General features: G+C 38.8%; 1 protein-coding gene across 1 annotated transcript; it reads left to right on the top strand.

Annotated features, from left to right (window-relative positions):
- The first annotated feature begins 603 nt into the window (after window positions 1-603).
- Window positions 604-19,943, top strand: LOC111342617 (uncharacterized). The gene is made up of 8 exons (XM_022949715.2): window positions 604-881; window positions 6,139-6,346; window positions 7,903-8,222; window positions 9,224-9,364; window positions 9,528-9,850; window positions 10,527-11,672; window positions 16,854-17,121; window positions 17,800-19,943. The coding sequence occupies exons 1-8, from the start codon at window positions 705-707 to the stop codon at window positions 18,208-18,210; spliced, it is 2,994 nt and encodes a 997-aa protein (XP_022805450.1). The 5' UTR covers window positions 604-704; the 3' UTR covers window positions 18,211-19,943.
- Window positions 19,944-21,215: the final 1,272 nt, after the last annotated feature.

Here is a 21,215-nt window from a genome sequence, read left to right as displayed (position 1 = left end):
GTGTTACACACTGATGGGTTTTCAATCCTGTATAAAAATTCGTTATTATTATTATTATTATTATTATTATTATTATTATTATTAACAAAACTGACTCTTCCGTCCCCTACAAAGTTACAATTCTAAGTCACGCTTTTAGATTTCCCGGAATTGCCAGCGTCTCGTCTTGTGTTAGACCACAATGTAAACAGGAGTGACCTCGTTTACATTCAAGGAATGAAAAAGTCCGAGAAAAATTCAAGATTGTAGCATTTGTGACTTTATCTAAAAATGTTCTTGCTAAGGTTTTGGGCAAGATTTGTTTTACTGAATCGATTTCTTTAATTTTAATTCGTTGCCACTTATTTGGTAACTAGCTAGAGCGCAAGAGTTCTAATCAATTTAAGTCTGGAAATGAAATCTCCAAATCTTCTAATTTTTGGCTCTGGGACGAATCAAACATCTTCAGCATACAGAAAGAAATAAAGAGATGAATAAACAAATCAACAAATAAAAGATATACCCGCCACTGAATAAGTTACATTTTCTCAGATATACAACGTCACGCTTTGTTTACACTTGGCGTTACCCTGCAGCTCATGCATAAGTGATTACTAACAGGCATCCGTTTATGAGCTGCTGCCTACGTTCAACGGAAGGTCTTCAAGTCCTTTCAGCTGCTTTGATTTGGTCCTAGAGTTTCTAGAAAGTGAAAAATCGACATCATGTCTTATAGCCCAACGAAAAGTATCGACGAAATCGATGATCTACTTGAAATGGTTAAAATCATGCAGGTCCTTGATATTCCGTCGAAAGGGTTGTTAACGCTAGACGAGTTGAAAAGGCAGGTAATCACTGCATTAAACCAGTCTCAAACTAAGCCAAACTGGATCGCAGGTCAGGTAAGCATTCTCTTCAACTTCTATAGTTAGGTAGGAAATATTGCTTTCGGGGGTGATTTGAAACGGCTTTTTATCAAGATATGCATTATATACAAGGTATTTATAGGCACAATCACTCGTGATACATCTTCATTTTAACCGTAATTAACGGTTCGGACTCTCCGAACAAGTTTGCTTCCATTTTGGTACCAATGCCAGCGTTAGAGAAGACTCCCTGGATAGTGAAACCATTTCTTCTCGTACGGATGGGAAGGGAATTATCATTAATGTCTGCCTGACAAATAAGAATTCATGACAGAAACCTCTGGGTCTTGAGTGGTGCACTGGAGTTAAAACGCTAAGAACTCACTTCTCGTGCGATCAAGGGGAGGTGATAAAACAAAATTTTCATTGAAGATTAGGTGACATTCAAAAAACGATCAACCTATGGGTTTTAAGGAGTTTGTCCTTGTTTGGCAAAGTGATCACCATAAAATCGTTTCTTAGACCAAAGCTGTTATATGTTTCCACACTGTTGGAAACCCCACAAGAAATCATTAAACAGGTGTGCAAGATGATAAAGAACTTTTTGTAGAAAGGTCCAGATAAAGTGATTAGACTCTCAGTCAGTAACTCGCTGAAGAACGGTGGCCTGAATCTTCGGATCTCTAAACCCAAATTAAAGCCATGAGGTTCTCCTAGATTCCACGGGTTTTTGATGAGCGGGTAAGTCTATAGAGTGTTTGCACCTACGTCACAGCTACGTCACAAAATTGTACTGTCCGCCATTATGGGGGAGTAAAGAGGCGTGCAGTAACACAGTTTACTACTATATCTTCCAACGTTTTTCTCAATTTATTGCATTATGCCGAAATTTTGCTTGGTTTTAAACTGTTCCCACGACACGTCTAAGCGAAAAGATCTTTCCTTTTGTCGAGTGCCCAAAATCGTAACGAGGCAAGGCGAAGAAACGGAGATTTTGTCAACGGAACGTAGGCGAAGGTGGCTGACCGCCATAAGCCGTGACGACCTTACGGACAAAATTCTTGAAAATGATCGTGTTTGCGGCGAACATTTTCATTCTGGAATAGCTGCTCCTCTGTGGGATAAGTGGAACGTCGATTGGGTACCATCGCTTAAGCTTGGACACGAGAAACTAAAGGTTAGCGAAGCATCAGTTCAGCAAAGTCAGGAAAGAGTCAGACGAGCCACAGAACGTACAAAGCGCATGGTCGAGAAAGACTCTGAAAATTCTCAGATAAGTCTTGCCAAAAAGCGATTAAAGCACAACGAAGCTGGCCATAGTGTTCAAAACATATCATTCGACGTGGAAATGGCAGATATTGAGGACATTTCTGAGAACTTACCCGACAACTTGAGGCATGCTGTAACCCAAACAGAGTTGAGCTGTAACACTGTGCTCTCGCCTGAGCCCATACATCAGAACTTGCCATCTTCTGATTTTGACGAAGCTTTTTTTCTGGAGATGATGACAAAGTTAAGTTTTACACTGGTTTGCCATCCTTTGAAATTCTGCAAACAGTCTTCTTCTTTGTTGCATCACATGTTGATAGACGACGTGGAGTTCTAACTAAGTTTCAAGAGTTTTGTATGGTGTTAGTGAAGCTAAGACTTTCTGTCCCACACCTTGATCTTGCATATCGTCTAAAGATCTCGACGTCTTCTGTCTCTCGTATTTTAGTTACTTGGATAACTGTAATGGATATTCGATTAACTCCAATTATTAAATGGCCTAGTCGTGATGAGTTGTACAAGACCATGCCTAGATGTTTTTTGGATGCGTTCGGTCGTAAAACTACAGTTATTATTGATTGTTTTGAAATTTTCATCGATCGGCCATCCAACCTTCTTGCAAGAGCTCAGACCTTTTCAAATTATAAACACCACAACACTGTCAAAGTTTTAATTGGAGTTACACCACAAGGGACAATTTGTTTTGTGAGTGAGGCTTGGGGAGGAAGAACATCAGACAAGTTTTTGACTGAGAAGTGTGGAATTCTTGAGAAACTTTTGCCAGGTGATATGGTCCTTGCTGACAGAGGTTTTACTGTGCATGAAAGTATTTGGTTCCGTCATGCTGACCTGAATATTCCAGCATTTACAAAGGGAAAGGATCAACTCGATCCTGTTGATGTAGAGAAGACAAGACAGATTGCTACACTGAGAATCCACGTTGAGAGAATTATTGGGACATTGAGACAGAAGTACACCATCCTTCAACAAACTTTGCCAACAGATTATCTTGCCTGTAGATCTGGTGAATCTGTACCTCTCATTGACAGGATGTTAAGAGTTTGCTCAGCTCTTGTCAATCTTTGCCCACCTACCATCCCATTTGACTGATGGGGCATTCAACATTGAATGGATTGTACTTATTAACTATTGATGAAATATTATTATGATTTTTTTTCATTTGCATTTTTTTCATAAGTTTATTCACAAACATTTGGGTTTTAACCCATTTTCCATGTTGATGCCATGCATTCATTCTTTACATTGTTGATAACACTTATAAATACTCGGTGATAAACAGTGTGGACTTTGAATGCCTTGCTCTCAGGCAAGAACTGCTTCATGCTTCATGAAGCAATAAAATGTCACATAACCAACTGTTTAACCTCAGGAAAGGGAGTAATCAGTCCACTCTTTAAGCATGTTAATAGATGAGATCTCATTTGATTTACATCAAAGTTTGGGATATCCTTGTCCAGATTGTAAGAAAGTGCTGTTGCACTGAGCCATTGCAAAAACACCACAGTCAGAATCATTTGATTGTTGTTGCACAGGTACAACAGATATATCTTTGAAATCTTCACCAATTAAGTTCTGAACTTGCTGTTCCAGATCATTAAAAATAACATCATGAAAAAGACTGTCATACAAATTCACAAATCCTTTTTCACATCCAATTGAGCTTTCACATACCCAATGATTGCCCCCAGTGTGCAATATCTGAACAAAATCCCCATCAACTTTTTCAAATTTAAATATATTCCAAGACTTGTATGCTGAAATCCTTGTATAGCTGGATTGACTGTTTTCAAAAGTGATTGGGCATACTGTATAATACTATTTTCAAGCCACCCATTAGGTGATTCAATCACATCAAAGTCATGTGCAGATAGTTCAGCAATTATCCCATATTTCTCAACATCAACATGGTAAGTTTCACCCAAATTTATAATGTCAGAATCATCAGAAGTGTTGGAGATGGGAGAGGAAGACTCCTTGGATAGTTTTGAGCTTTTCATAGCAACAACACTTTGCAATTTACACTCATTACATAACCAGGACAATTTGTAATTGTTTGGACGACGCTTGTAGGATAAACAACTGAAATGGAAGAATTTGCCGCTAGGCGAAAAATTTAAGCGAAAATCTGCCCCAAAATGCTGGTTATGAAACCGTAAACCATTTGGTTGTAGGTTTGCAAGCTTTAAAGTTCTTAAATTGTTCTGTCGTATAAAAACTAGTTTGTGAAACCAAATGCAACACGAGATCAACAGCTTCAACAGCTTCAACAGTACGAAGGCATTCCCTACTTAACTTTTCGTCCGGAATCAAAAGAGGATCAACACGAACACACGAAATCTTATCAATATAACGCTTCTTTACAATACTTGCAGGTGATTTCGCATAATTAGACAAAGGAATATCATGAATAATGTTTTCTTCTGAAGCGCGTTGAGACGTCTGTTGGGCATCAGCATCCGCCATGTTGGTTCTTTACTCCCCCACAATGGCGGATGATAAAGCTGTGACGTCACGTGCAAACACTCTATAGAAGTCGTATTTTGCATTTCATTTGAAAAAAATGGAGGAACTCTAATCTTAAAAAGAAATTATGATGTAAGGATCTCAATTTAAGTTTAAAGGGTTTTAATCAGCAGTTCCTTGACTGGTGGACAGATTTTCGAAATGCTTTCTCTGATATTAATTATGCCCATTATGTAATTTGGAATAGTAAAGAGATAAAAATTGATAACAAACTTATCTTATATAAAAAATATGCAGACGGTGGAATTATTTATCTAAATGATCTATTATTTAATTTGGATAATATAAGCTCTTTTGAATACCCAAAGAATACGCGGCTTGATTCCAATTTTTTGACATGGTCTGCCTTACGGTTGTCTGTCTAGGAACAAGTTATCCTCTTTTCCACCGGTGGAGTTTGATCCTATGACGTTCAAATACAAAAATACCGAATTCGACGCGTACTCAGCTAAGTAAAAACAGTTCTATTCACTGCACTGCTGAGTGTTAATAAAGCTAAATATCTGAAAAGATTTAACACTCTATCGGCCGACTTGGAACTTTCAGACCCATTACATGAAGTGTTCTCGATCCCCTATAACGCGGCAGGTGAAACTTATGCATGTCTGGTCTTTTCAGTCTAAATTATTAAATAATTTATACTGCGCGGTTTACAAAGAAGACTTCTACCATCTCTTTTACGATTGCTCCTATCCGCGAGCCTTTTGGAAAGGTTTTGCAACCGGTGGTCCGAATTTCGGAGTGAAAATCTTAACATTTCTCTAAAAGAAGTTATAATTGGCATTTGAAATCGAAATGACCTTCTAAATTATCTGATAACGCTTGGTAAACTGTGTATATAGGAGTGTAGAAGAAACAAGTCCCTCCTAAAGTATAATTTGTTTCTACACAAAGTAGAAGCCAAGAAGGAGAGTGAAAGACTTATTGCCTTAAGAAATAAGAAGCTTCAAGATTTTAGGAAAAGATGGAAATCATTATGATAAGAATTTTTGTTGTGGTACCGCGCGGAGGAAATATATGGTGGCTCATTGAAAATCTGCATTATTAGTTTTTATTATCAACTAACTCGTGCTTTAAAATCTAATTGAAGTATTTGCGCTGTTTAGTAAACACAACACATGTTTATTTTGTCCATGTTGAACACGAGTTATTTTTTCACGCCAATCGGGTCGCATAATTATGCAAATCGATAAACACGTGATTATGATATCTACTACACACTATGTTTGTGATGTGTTGTGTTGTCCACCTCTCTAGAATATGTATCATACATGAATTTTTAGTTGTAATAGGTGTAGCACTGTTAGTATAGTAATTACTACAAGTGATTTACGTAGAATTCGTAGTGTACCTTTGTATGTAGCTAATTATGATAATAATAATAATAATAATAATAATATTAATAATAATCATCATAATAATAATAATCATAATAATAAAGTTCCTTTTTTCAATCTAATTGCTTTTTTTTCCTTTTCAGGCATTGTCTATTCTGTCAGAAGCAAGAGATCGCGACCTAAGAAAGAAAGATATTTTATCTGGTCTATACGCTGAATGCGAAAAATGCTTGACAAAAATGGATACCAAAATTCGCGCTCTTCTCAATTGCAAAATAGGCAACATTGATGAGCTGATAAGAAAACACCAAACAGATCTAAAGAGGAATGATTATGTCCTTCTTGTAGCAGGTAAATGGCCATATAGTATTGCTACTACATAAAGGTCGGCACACACGAGGGGACTAGTCCCTGCGACTAGTCCCAGCGACCAGTTTCATGCGACTAGTCCCTTCGTGTGAACTACACATTTCTGTGGTCGCAGGGACCAAAATTTGGTCCCTGCGACTGGTCGCACGAATTCAAACTGGACTTGTCGCATGAAAGAAATGTTTGTCCCTTCGTGTGAACTGTTTGTGCGACCAGTCCCTGCGACTGAACGGTAAATAAGCCAATCACGGGTCAGTATGATTTGTAAACATTGCAGTTTCTATGAATTTTCCGTGAATTCTAGATTTCTACAACTGAAGAATAAAAAACTACTTCTAGTTTTGTAAACATATGCAGATGCCTTGGAGCCGTTTTGATGGAATTTTTACCCTATTTGAATCTGTGTCTGTTAAAAATAAAAAACAAAAACGGAACACGTAAAAGCATGAATAATCCGACTGAATAGGTGTAGTTCATTTGCGTTGATCTTTAATAGTGCTACAATGAAAAGTTACCAAATTTTCATTGTTTTCGTGTAACGCCCCAGACTAAGAAACATCTTTTGCCTCTTAATTTTCCTATATTCTTGTACAATCGAGTGCCCTCGTGTGAACGCCTTAAGGGACTAGTCCCTACTACCGGTCCCCTCGTGTAAACCCTTCAAAGACTTGTCGCCGGGACTAGTCGCACGGACTAGTCGTAGGGACTAGTCCCCTCGTGTGTGCCGACCTTAAAGACTTCTTTCCTTTTTTTATAATTCTTGATCTCAAAAAAGAAACAACAACTTTGAGTTTAAATTTACAAGACATGTTTCGACATTCTCATGTCATCTTCAGTTGCAAATTCTTGATCTGCTCTGAACACCCGATAATACAATCTAATTCAGGAAGTCTGTATGATTCTTACTTGGTTGGGATTCTGCTAGAATATTCAAATTTAATACTTAAACTGCAAGAAACAAGCAAAAAAAAAACAAACGAAGAGACAGACAAACAAGAAAAAAACTAATAAACAAAACAAAAAAAACACCTTTCCATACTCTAATCCATCGCAAAAAAAAAGCAATAGAATGGTAGTATAGCTTAATGGCATTGTTTTCGTACAACCCAGCGGCGCTCGGTTCGTTTGCCACAATCGAGGGCTGTTATTTCACGGCCTCCTCCGCGCGGTTCATTGGAAGATAAATGAATGAAGAGGGTAAGTTCTAAGAAACAGTGGTGCTGCATTGTTGGGGGAGTATAACAAGATAATTTGGTTTTATCAAATGAGTAGTTAACGTAAATTGGCCATCTTAAAGAGTTCCAAAGCTGACATTTGGAGCATGACAGTTTGCGGCCTTTCCTTGCATCGAAGTGGTTTGGAATGCCGGAAAACTCTGGAACAGAAATTTATTTATGACATCGGCACCCTTTTTCTCCACTGAATCAACGATCGCCTTTCATTCAATTAATTTATTCCCCTTGACTAAATCCTTGACTAAATCCCTGGATCCGCCCCAGATTATGTAATAATTGTTTTTGATATCATTTACATTCAAGGTGAGACTGGCTCTGGGAAAAGCAGCTTAATAAATCTAGTTCTGGGAGAAGAACTTCTTCCTTATTCAGTGCTCAGCACAACTTCCACAATTTGTGAATTGCGATATGGGGAGAAGCGTAAAATAGTGGCCCATTTCAAAGACAAGGATTCCAAAACAGGGCATGAAACTTTCGAACATTTCCTGGAGCAGCCAACAGAAGCCTCTGGAGAAAGTTATCTTCAGCAGCTCTCTCCATTTGTACAAGTGAAGGATGGTGATCGAGAGAAAGGTTCCGTGTACAAAAAGATTGAACTCTACTGGCCTCATCAACTCTTGCAGGTAGCTACAACTCGCTCATTCAAGCTTTGCTGATTAGCTAAGAAATGAAAGAAATCGTTATTAATTCTCACTATTATTTTTGATACAGTTAAGATCAGAAAGTCAGTTCTAATCAAAATCTCATCCTGATTGGTTAACGAAACGAGCGTTAAATTGCGAGTTGAAAACGAGACTAAATGGTATCGTTCGCAACTCTTGTTCTGCGCTCAGAACAAAAACAAATAACGCTGTGAAACAAACAAAAGCCATGAGTGAGGAATATGGGATAAAACTTGGCAGACTTCAATGTGGGCTGAGATGTCGTTCGTTTTCTGTTGTTACACTCATTCAATCACTCAATAGGACAACATTATGGCTTCACCTCCATAGTGGGCAGTAGCCTTACAAAAAATATCGGAGTATTTAAAAAAGTATGGGACTAAAATCGTTTCTTTTGCTTTAAGAAGTAATAACATCACAACTTATTCTTTTCTCAGTTCGTGAGGGGGCGGTATTTATGCATAAAACATGCGTATGGCCCATACTAAGTACATTCAGTGCTAAGGTTTGCAAAACATATGTCTTTGCTCATTAAAAAAACATCCGTTTCCTGACGATTAAAATGTAGAATTTTTCCAACAAGTATTTGAACTTGATTTTGTATCACATACCGAGAATAAGATTCATCGATGGACCAAATGATGATACTCTGATTATAAAGGGAAAAGCATGAACTACCTTATAGATTATGCAAACTTCGAGGAGATCCCTTTTCAATATAGGATTTTACATCTTATAACCAGATAAAGGTAAAGGTTCACTACCCTAAAGATATCAGCACACCACAGTGGTCAGAGAATATAAATAATAATAATAAAGATAATAATAACGATGATAATAATGATAATGATAATGGTAATAACAATGATAATGATAATGATGATGATAATGATAATGATAATGATAAAAGTGATAAATATGATAACGGTAAAAACTTAATTTGATTATATTTTTCTCGTCAGAACGGCATTGTTATTGTAGACAGTCCTGGAATTGGAGAATCCGAAATCATGGATGAAGAGGTTGTTAAGTATCTACCTGAAGCTTTTGCTTTTGTTTACGTCATCAACAGTGAAAACGCTGGAGGAGTCCAGAAAGACAGGGTCAGTGTTGAGGATAAACACCATTCCAAAGTGATAACAATTTAGTGAAGCGAATAGAGCCCCGTTGAAGTACTTTTATATGTCAGAGTTTGAGCCATTGTCTCTTAGAAGCATTCAAGCTATTAAAATGATATTGAGGAAGTTAAAAATCTTACTCTTACAGCTCGAAAAGTTGCTGGAAGAAGTAAGGAAAGTGACACTTAATGAGAGGGGAGAATTTTCATCCAAGTGCGCCCTGTTCGTGTGCAACAAGTGGGACCAAATACCGCAGAGAGAAATCGAAGAGGTCAAGTACTATGTAGTCAGGAAATTGGAAAAATGTTGGCCCGGTCTTGTTGCAGAGGCACAGATCATCTACATGTCAACAAAAAAAGCCACTGCTGCTCAGAAACTGGGAATCATCACAGGTGACTTCTTCTACTTAATGAATGGTATTAGATCCACGGTCGTGAAGAGCATGGAGGTCAGACAGGAAAATTATTGGAAGTAAGCATCGTTATGCTTTTGTTTAAATTGTTGATTGACTTAGAATCTCATCATTGGGTGAAAATAATGTAATAAATTTCCTAACTCATTAACTAAGACACTTCAGAACTCAGCATGACTATAAATATACCTATAGACGTAAAAAAATTTTGTGCCGCTGTAAAAGAAGTTAGTTTAAAAAAAAATGGTCTTGGCATGGGGTTTAAAGGTCAGGAAATATGAAAAATATGAAATATCAATTTTGGGAGGATGATTTTATTTATCACTGATCGTTTCCCTTAGCCTGCAATGATTGTTTGCTCGAGGTGCTAAGTCGAGATGAGGGTAGCAAAACGTATCGAAATTTAGAACTGTCTGATAGTAAGATAATTCGCTGAGTGCCCTTCCCTCTCTGGTAAAAATTAAGATTCAAAACAACAATCACCTCCATAATTGTTGCAGAATAGACGCAGCCGAAAAAATCAAGAAACTGAGTGCTAATATTTTAACAAGAAATCTTAAGCTACACCCGTATCTTATGACAGGAACTCCTATCAATTCTGCAACATGATTCAACCATTGTTTCCTCTTCTGAATCTGAGAGGGCTCCGCTAATTTTTTTGTTTGCTTACTACCTCCCTGTCTATCTCTGATGTAAATCCATGATATTGATTGAATACATTTATCTGTATTTCAGATGGCTCGATTATCTCCTTTCAAGGATAGTATACCAGGCCAAGGCCTTTGTTATGAATGCCAATAGAAAGCGCAGCAATGTCGTCAAGAAAATGGAAAGAATTTACCAGCGTCTGTCAACTATTGAAAGAGAACAAGATGAAGTGATGGAAGACCTCCGAAAACATCTGAAGGCTAAAATCAGTGAGGCACTTCAAAAGCTGTCCAAATTTCTCACGTCGGATGAGGTTAGGACACGTTTTACCTCATGGAACTTGGATGAGGTTCCTGAGGTAGAGGTCTCGTGGCAGGTTACAGAAAACAAAATCGATAAAGCATTGCAAGGACGGTTGCGGGAAATCATAGAGCATTGGGAGGAAGAGAAACAAGTCTTTACTGATGCTCGAGATTCCCTTTTGCAGTACTTTCAGGAACAGTACGATTTTGTTGAGGGACAAATCCAGAATTTACAAGAAAGTGTCACGACTGATGACCCAATCAGTGTTGCAAAAGCTGATCCCTCTGCTGAAAGGTTTTCTACGGCAGCAATAATTGCTATCGGTGTTACCAGCCCTATCTGGGTTCCACTCACTCTGTTTGCTTTGGTGATCGGCAGCCCTGTAGTCGGTATCATCTCGATCAAAAACAAAGTTGAAGATTCAAAGAGACTTAGGAGGTACGAAAATGACAAATGCTCTTTCATGGCCGAGAGGTCAGCAGAATACCTCAACCATGGCACAAATGATTCTGTTCTCAAGGTGTTCGTAAAGAGCCAGCTAAGAGGCGCAAAATTGTGTCTGAAGCAGATTGAGGCCCGCATTCCAGAGCTGATACATGCTGACAAGATGTTATGCAATCAACTCAGGCACGAAACGCGGTCATGCGATGAGATACAACGGTCATACCAGCCACTACTGGATCATGCATCTGATATAAGAGGGCAGCTGGCGTTATTTGGCATCAAAGAAATCCGCGGCGCCGATATCAGCAGCGAGGATCTAGAGTGGAACGCAGACATGTCATTTCTTGGTCAAGGAGAGTTTGCAACGGTGATCGAAGGGAAGATGAAGAGGCATGGCGAGGAGCAAAATATTGCATTGAAAATATGGAAGGAAGCCCTCGACATCAACAATGCGAGTCAGATTTTGGCGGAAGCAAGTCTTCTGAGGTAAGAATTGTTCTTACTTTGCAATTCAACTCGGAATTTTATTTCATTTTAAATCCCCCAGGAACTGCATAAACCTTACGCAAAACAAACTTCAAAACTGTGTAAATCCAACGGTAAAGGATTTTGGCACGAACAGGGATACACCCATCCTCGGAGACCCAAGGGCTGTGAGTCGATTTCAAGTTAGGGCATGAAGAGCCCCTGGGGACATTGAAAACCGTCTGAAATACATACGGAAGCAATTCAAATGAACTTTTCTTCCAATTCAAGCGGTAAAGTTTGCAATTGTTTGTTAAACTTACCATTCCTATATTCCCAAGCGACCATTTCTTCCAACAATTCAAACACTACAACTAGTGTTCGAATTTCCCTTGTCGATTCCACCGTAAGAAATAACCTGTGTCACCCAAGCTTCGACTCGAATGTGAAGTACGAATCACATAACACAACTGCTTCATCTTCGAGGCAATATCAGCCTGGTTTTTTTATTTTCTGATCGACAAGAACGGCGATGACGAAGCGATTGCCATGTTTACCTAATAAACGAACCGCTGACCAGCCGCTAAGTGAAAACAGTACGCCTCAGTGGTGAGGGGGAGGGTGTGAGGTGGGTGCGGGCAGATTATCAGAAGATTTTTGGGAACATTCGAATATATTCATTAAAGCATCATAATATGCATTACGATTCTCAGTCTTTGTGCAAAAGCATGCTTTGTGTTGCAGATCTAGACAACTTTTGTTTTGCTCCGGGTATTCTTTTTCTCTTTAAATACATTTCGTTCCAAAAAGGATCGGCATCAGTTCATATATTTATAAAGAAATCTTTACCAATGTAAATAAATGTGTTCAGATAATCGAGATAACCATTTAACCTCTTGTATCGCATCAGTGGTAAAGTTTCTTGTCTTTGCTCAACTCCAAGAGCGTGGAGCGGCAAAGACGCGACACACGAGTCACCAATCTCGCGGCTTCTCCACGCTCACAGGATATGCGTGACCTCACTATATTTAAGAAAAATAAGAAACTGCTCGCAGTCTGTATTCTTTTTAACTATTTCATAGGAGTGACGCGAGTCTCTTCAATTGAGTGAGAAAGTCACAAACCCATTCTCTGCCTAGCGAGCGTAACAACAGACTACTCATGAACTGCTCCCAAGGCGCGGAAATCAGTGAAATCGTATCGAGTATACAAAGTTAGAGCGAGTTCCTTTAGACCTCCCGAACTCGTATTGCGTTGGCAACAATTATAAGTACAGGAAAAAGTCTTAAAATCTGCTAGATAAATTTGTTTCATACTTTCTGAGAAGTTAAAGAAATTCGGGAGCTTTCCTACAAAGAAACTAAAATGGTAGGTAACCGACTTAGTTTTTCAGATAATTTACAATAACTGAAAATTTGAGTGTCTGTTTGTGGACCTTACGTCTTGCTCAACAGTATAGTTGCAAAGATGTTTATAGTTTGCCCACACGATTAAGCTCTTCTCTTGTAACCCGTCATCGTTTCACAAACACCACGGCAACGGAAAACCTTTCCAAGCCTCCTTAAACACCGTTGTTGTCCAACCACACCTGCATTGTTTTTAACAGAGAACACTTGCGTTCCATGTATTTGCCCAGTGGTTTTTTTGATGACATTCAGACCACACCTCATAAACTTCGTGATCCCTCGTGGACCCCAGGTCAGAGGTTAGCAGAGAAAGTTTGCTCCAAATCTCAACACGAAACACACTTATAAAGAATTGTAGAGGGTAACTGAAATGAAAAAGAAAAGGCGTCCGGCATAGCAGTCTTTCAAATTTGTTTTTAGCCAACAGGAAGTCGTGCAGAGGGATGGGGCGAAAGCAACCAAAAATTAGGAGCAGGCCGAGGGGAGGAGCTTATTCAGCCGGCCTTTTCCATGTTTTTTCTATGTACAAGCGTGGTACACCAAGTATTCGGTTTACTTATAAAACTGTTTGTCGTTGTCGTATGAAAAAAAATGGACAATAGATTTGAAAATGAAAACGGAATAGGAATATAGAGGCAAGACCGATACAACGTAGAAAAGTTTTAAGACGGAGCACTATATTTCGGCTGGCCAAACTAGCCTTCTTCAGGTGCCTGAAGAAGGCTGAAGTTATTCTGGTGCCTGAAGACGTTGTATCGGTCTTGCCTCTATATTCATATTTGTTTTTTTGGGCCGATTAGATCATGGCTGATCCAAGGTACAAGACTAGGATAATCGCTAACGGTTGCATGCTGAACATTTCAAAAAGAATAGGGTTTAGTGATAAAAGGTCAGATCGATTAAAGGTATGAGCTGAGACTAAAATGGTTCACTTAACAATTTTATGTCGAGCTTATAAGTGGGAAACACTAAAAATTGTACATTGCTAGTTTTATTAACGCCATACGTAAATGACATTGCTTACTGTTGCGGAAAATCATATTATAGAGTGAGCTTTGTATATAAAGCAATGATTTTGCATGCATTCTTGGGAACAGCAGAAATGACTTAAAAAAAAAAAAAAAAACATTCTAAGTACAGTGTTCATTCCGTGCAATGGGGCATAATTAAAAGGTTCCCGTAAAATTGACACCTGATTTTATACCACAGAAGACAAGCAAATAGTAATATGGGTACCCCGGTGAAAGATACATCGATAACTTTATTAATTGATACCAGTTCTGATTTAAAGGAAAAAGTTATGAGAATAAATAAAAGTAGTCTGTACCACTAAGCATGCCTTCACGGTTTAGACTGGGAGTCCCAAAGTTTTTTAAGCATGTATTCTAATATATATCTTATGATGATAAGTCTCCACCCACCTCACCCCACACCGTTCTGTTTTCACTCAGCGGCTGGTCAGCGGTCCGTGTATGAGGTAAACATGGCGATCCCTTACTGAACACCGTTCTTGTCGATCAGAAAATCAAAATACCAGCATGATCTTGCCTCGAAGAAAAAGCAGTTGTGTTATTTGATTCGTACTTCACATTTTAGTCCAAGCTTGGGTGACACAGGTTATTTCTTATGGTGGACTGACGAGGGGAATTTGAACACTAGTTGTGTTTGAATTGTTGGAAGAAATGGTCGTATGGGAATGTAGGAATGGTAAGTATTACGAATAATTTCACATTTTGCTGCTTGAATAGAAAGTAAAGTTTACTTGAATGGCTTTCGCATCTATTTCTGACGGTTTTAGATCTACTTGCTCGATTTGTGTCTGCGACGCTTCATGTTGATAAGTCCCTCAAAATGGCGGCCAAACTTGGAGATTACCGAAAATTAGGTAAGTTCGTGGAGTTATGAAGTTTTCGTAAAGGTCGGGCCGCAAAGTGTTTTTCTGTAGTTACCTTTCCTATGGCATCTACTTCCTAACTATGTTAGTTGGATCAGTTAAGAACCCCTCACTTTTTCAAAAATTTGCCTTGAATTTGATCGGTTTTCGCGTGTGTGACTTAAGCAAACTGATAAGGTGTCATTCAAGTCTTCCTGTTTCCTTGATTGACATGTGATGTTCACGAAAGTCGCCTTGATGGATAAGATAGAATTAATATACGTAGCTGTGGTATTTGTTTTTTGCTGAGTTCCGTAATTTCTTTTAAATTGTCCTCCAAAGTTGTCTGAAATTAAAGTCTTGAAAAGTGTCACGACAGGCCTTCGCTCGAGTGAAATTTCATTTCCGTAAAACTTTGAAAAATAAAGAGATCCGATAAAACGGATTGTGGTTTTAGTATAGGCACATGAATGTCTTACAACCCACAAGAAATGAGGGAATTCGGTGTCTCAAGCAAAATTGACCGGACCGCTTTTACAGAGACACACTCTTAAACTCTTTCCAAACCCCTTCGGTAACTGCCCGAAAACATCTCTCCTTCCCACGATGTTCTCGTTAATAAGTTTTTGTTCAGATTTTAATTAGCTAACCGGAAACACAGCTGAGCTTTCTCTTAGCACTTGCTGGAGGTCGTCCACGAACTTAACGATCTCTGCAACCTTGGCCGTATTGTGAACGACTTTACTACTGAGATTAGATTTTGGCGCGCACAGAAAGCAGAAAGCTACGTAACGTAGGCGGAAGTACCAGTTGCTCGACATACCTCCGTGGCCCGTGCGACGAAATAACTTCACGGGATTGGCAAAGTTTCAGTTACAGCAAATTATGCAAAAAATCTAGAAAGATTTAAGCTTAAGGGTCTGATTACATGAGCCGAGCTGGCCCGGTTAGCCGGGCTGACTTCTTTTGTTTTCACGCTTTGGCAAACACCAAAACAAAAGAAATCAGCCCGGCTAACAGGACCAGCCCGGCTCATGTAATCAGGCCCTTAATCTCGTTTAACGTTTAAAGTGACATATCAATGACTGCAACCATCGTGTTGTATACAAACCTTGCAAACTTTAAAACACGTTCTGTAGTCATACCTGCGAAAGTATTCAGTATAATTTCCGGTAAGATTTTCGTGGACAATCTGATCGATTTCTCTTACATTGTGTGCTGAGACTGAAACTTTTCACCTCAAGCAAATCTCCGTCGCACGGTCCAAACAAACATAGCGAACAACTGAGCTACTACTATATGTCCGTGTTAAAACACACGAAAGGACTCTAAAGCACTCTTCACTCTGATTGGGCAGAAAAACACAAATTTTCTGGAACCAATCAGATGGCAGAACGACTGCGACTGTTTGGAACTAGTCTTGTAAGACAATGTCCCCAGGGGCTCTTCATGCCCTAACTTGAACTCGACTCACAGCCCCTGGGTCTCCGAGGATGGGATACACCTACATCAGACGATAAACAGAGTGCTTTGAACAGAAGGAAGATTTTTTTTATTACAACGGCAAATAAATAGTTAAAAAAAGTTGATAGTCTAATACATCAATTTTGATCTGATGAAAAAATTTGCACGTATCCCATTGATACATATTTCCATGTTCTATTCTTCGACAAATTTTATGCCATTTTCCACACCTACTTATAATAAGACATAGTACTTCTATTATTATACCCATTTTGTCCTTGTATTTTACGAGCGATTTTGCCTTTTTTGACTTAAAAATTGTATGGCTATTATTCTTATTAAAAAAAAGGAAAATGAAATTAAAACTCATCTATATTTTCGAACATTTCTGAACAGTGCCTACAACCCAGCAAAAATTCGAAGTGATGTATGACTACGTTGAACTCATTCCTTTCTTAGGAGGTTGGACCATCCTTACGTTGTGAAATTCTATGGTACATCTCTCCTGGAAAAAGATGGTGTGACAAAAGTTATAATGGTGCTGGAAAAGTGCAAAGAGAACTTGAAAAACCGCATCTTTAATAATCGAGCCTTCGTTCCTGCAGAAACAAAAGATATTGCAAACATAAAAACAGTTAAACGATGGGCAAGAGAGATATCCGAGGCACTTGTGTTCATACATAAAGAAGGGGTTGTTCATCGGGATCTCACGATGGAAAACATCTTGGTATGCAGTGAGATAATAGTTAAAACTTGGGATTTATGATTTATATTAAGGCAATTATAAGAGTTATCTATTAATTGGTGTAATAATAGACTAGGAGTAGTCCCTCTTTTTCGTCGAGGTACGTCGCGAGAGTCTAGAACAAATCATTGAAAAAAAAAATGCGGTTAGCGCGCCACGGGAAACGCATGAGGTGTCACTTGAAGAGTTTCCCGCGACGCGCATACATGAACTTTTTTTTCACCGATATTTTATGTATCACGCGACGGACCTCGCCAAAAAAGAGGAAATGCTCGTAGTCTAGTGCAATAGAAATCTAGAGCTCGTATATTAATCGTTTCGTTTTCACAGAAAATATTACTTGTCCTACATCAGTACTGAATATTCATGGAGTATTTTAGGTACAAACTATGTTTTCACCTAGTTCAATGAGTACCCTAGTCTCCTTCGCAGCCGTTGTTTGGGCTCGTCACGCAACGCTTCCTCCTGCACGGTTGGTGGGGGAGGGAGCGTTGCGTGACGAGCCCAAACAACGGCTGCGAAGGAGACTATGAGTACCCATGACCTTGGTATAAAATTCTGTGAATTTACTTTTCGACCTCGTAAGGGTTTCTTGACATCATGATCCGCAGATCATCGGCAATACGATTTTCAAATTCGATGTTTTCCTTCTAATTGAAGCTATCAGAAGATAACTCAGTGAAGATTGCCGATGTTGGGGAGTCCAAAGAGGCAAAGTATATCACAGGTTCATGGGCTGGAACAGCTCTTTACATGGCACCTGAGGTGTTTAACTCAAAAAGGTATAGCTTCCAAGCAGACATTTACAATCTTGGAATAATTTTGTGGGAGATGTGGTATGGACGACAGGTCTTCGCTGGGTTAAAGGGGCTAGCACTCAAAGAGATTATGAAGAAGATAGCCGATGATGGTTACCGTCCAGAGGTCGAAATCAGCAATTGTAGGAAACCTCCACTCCCCTGGAAAAATTTAATGACTCAGTGTTGGAGTCAGGCCCCACACGAACGCCCTTCAGCTAAGAAATGTTACATGGAAATCAAGAAAAGTTCTGAAGCAGTTATTAGACTATGATACCTGACTTGATTCTGGAAAGTGGCAAGGAGATACGATATGAATTTAAAGTCTTTTTTCCCAATCATGATTGTGAATACTTTCTTCTTCAGTGGCGAAGTTTATAAGCGGTACCCATATCAATTACAGAGCTATCGTGGTGTGTAATTGTGGTCGTCTATATATCAGACCACGAGTGACATACTTCCTTTTTCTTTACCACTGAACCTTCTACTATAAAGCAAAATTAGACGCGGTTTGCGCTCGTTTCGCCTACGATTCGTACGTCTAGTTGAAATTTAGACAATTTTAATGGTAGACTGCATGCTTTTCTTAGTTAAGGTTAGTTTTACACACGGGACAAGATTAGAGAAAGGCTGTCACTATTTTTCTCGAATCGTGTGTTACGTGAGTTAAATGTAAGTGACTAGAACTAGCATTGCAAGCATCTGCATCTACATCTGCATCTACATCTGCATCTGCATCTGCATCTGCAGAACTTGCGCATGATTCCCTGATTTGTAGCACTCCCTTGGCGCAGCTTAGTTTACCTCACGGTAGACGAATGAATACCTGCAATTCAAACTTTGCTTTGTATCGAAATTACTTGAATTGTAGTAAATCAAGAGCAAATAATGTCGTATCATTTTCTCTCTTCGACTTCAGTCGAATCCACTTTCAGCTTGTATTGAAATGAGATACATTCCAACCGCCTCCCGGTTAGCTCAATGGCCCTGGACTGTTGTGCGGGAAGTCGAGGGTTCGAGCCCCGGCCAGACCAACACTCAAGGTCTTAAAATAATTGAGAAGAATATGCTACCTTTCTACAACATCAAGAAATGGTTAGATATTCTAGTCTTCTCGGATAGGGACGAATAAATGGAGGTCCAGTCTCTTGCAAGGTTAGGGATAGGAGACGTTAGTTTCCCACGCACGAGATTACTGTGTGATGGATGTCCTCCCCCGGGGTGGGATGGGTGGGTACAAAGGGGTTAGGCATCAATTGGGACGAAAGTTCTGTTCCTATCTCCTGCCTTTCCCGTGGCATTAGACGGTCGCGACGATCGCTTTAAATTTAGTGATTTTTCTGTGTGTTTGTTTCAGGCATATTAATTCGATTTTTTTAGTTTTCTCGTCTTGTTCAACTCTTTTAAGCTACTATCAATGTGACGTCTTAAAATAAAGAAAAAGCCACAGTAATTTTGGAATTTCAACTAATATATTTCGCTTTGTTTCTTTCCTTCAACAGTCGTACACTTGTATGTCGTTGACCGTTACTATTAAAATTGTAGAGTTAATGATCTTTCTGGAGGGTTGGTTCTCATCGTGGTTGGCTGCTGAGTTTGTGCTCGTAAGTTCGATTTCCTTTCATTGGATAAATTTTGATTACTTAATACCAACTTCTCGAAGATAAGCAGAATTTACTTCTCACTTTTATTTCCTAAGCTGCTCTACCGTAATTAAGATAAGTATTTTTAATTTCGAAGTTGTGAGTGTAATCTCTGTTCTCTTAGTTAGTACTTTCAGAACGGATGGAATATTTCAGTAGGAATCGCTTAGCTTCAAAGAGATATTTTCCGCTCTTTCATGTCATTATTCAAATATTGTAATTTTTAAAATTATAACAGAACCTCGTACCCGTTGTTACTTAAGAGCCAGTACATTGTAAAGCTTTTGCAATTACGTAATTAAGTATGCTCGTGGTCACTTCGGTTGTAGGCATAAACTGAGAATATAGTTACAACGGTAGCAAACGCTGTCTGATCCTTGACTTCCGTACAAGCTCTCTCGAAGTAGATCTCCGTGTACAAGAAAATCGTGACGAGTTTTCGTTCCCGCTACCAAGTTGTCTCCACCGAGCCATTTTCCCTCGTTGTCGTTGCGTTCCCCGCAAAAATCCACTTAGTCCGAAAACGTATACTACAAAGCACAAGTAAAATGCTCTTTTAAATTTATCAGCCATACATCATGAATTTATCAATGCCATAACCTAACATCCATTTTAAGGCATCATTGTCGTATCATATTTACCGTCTAGCACAATAACGAGTGTAGTCTCGTTTTGGACGGTGTTGCGAAACAAAACTTTTGTGCTATTTTTTTCCTGGGTAAATAACACTGATTAGAACACCTCGACATCTCTTTATCTGAGCTTGCTCTCTGTTTGCAGTTATACTGTGTACCCACTGTCATGATTGATTCAGGACTGAGATCGGCCCAAGAGGTTTAGTCTTAAAAATTCACCGGCTATTTCTGCCTCGAAGCTTTTAGCTTTCAGTTTTCCTCGTATTTAGGGAACATCTCAACAATTAGATGGCTTTGCATTGAGTTCAATGGATCATAAGCTATTATAGTAGCTAATTGTACTGCATTTATGCCGTTTACAGATAGTTCCAAGCTTCGTGATGGAAGGAACGTGGAAGTACACGATTCCTTCAATTTATTTAAGTGCAAGACTGTACTGTAGCGATGTGCAAATTAATTTTAGCCTAAGATGGTAGGTTTCTCAAAACATCTGGAATTAAATTGTCGGGAAATACAATTGTTTAATTGTTGACGGCTCACTTTCCACTCGATCTGGTTACCGATGGAAACAAGAATTTAAATTTTAATAATTTATCATAGTTGATATCCTTAATGATTATTTACTTTTTAGAAAATGTGCATCTTTTGTGAAATTTTTGTGTTTTAGGAAGCTGCTCCCGTTCAAAAATGTTTTGCTATTTCAATGAAGGTAAAATATGAAAAAACAAACACTTTAAAAGCCCAGCTAGATACTGCTAGTTAGAAACGCACTCGCTTACTTTAGAAATGAGTTTAGAACTACGATGACTTTTTGAATTCTGCATTCGCGATGGTTTTTCGTTCATTTTCATACGAACAATGCATTTTTTTAATTTGCCAAATTAAATATGCAACTATTAAAAAGCCATCGTGAGCAAAGTGACTAAAAACCAAAATTTGTGTTATGTAACGCAGGAGGCTCTCTTGTATTTTTATGATTGATCATACGCAAAGCAATTTTA

This window comes from Stylophora pistillata, chromosome 7 (assembly GCF_964205215.1).
Source record: "Stylophora pistillata chromosome 7, jaStyPist1.2, whole genome shotgun sequence".
NCBI classification, from domain to species: Eukaryota; Metazoa; Cnidaria; class Anthozoa; order Scleractinia; family Pocilloporidae; genus Stylophora; species Stylophora pistillata.
Note: the sequence above shows the minus strand (reverse complement) of the source record. Positions and strands in the feature narration are given on the sequence as shown.

Excerpts from the sequence above, each read along its gene's own strand:
- LOC111342617 (XM_022949715.2), top strand. The coding sequence starts at position 705 with ATGTCTTATAGCCCAACGAAAAGTATCGACGAAATCGATGATCTACTT. Across the intron at positions 882-6,138 it reads CAAACTGGATCGCAGGTCAG|GCATTGTCTATTCTGTCAGA; the intron begins GTAAGCATTCTC and ends TTTCCTTTTCAG. Across the intron at positions 6,347-7,902 it reads TTATGTCCTTCTTGTAGCAG|GTGAGACTGGCTCTGGGAAA; the intron begins GTAAATGGCCAT and ends TTTACATTCAAG.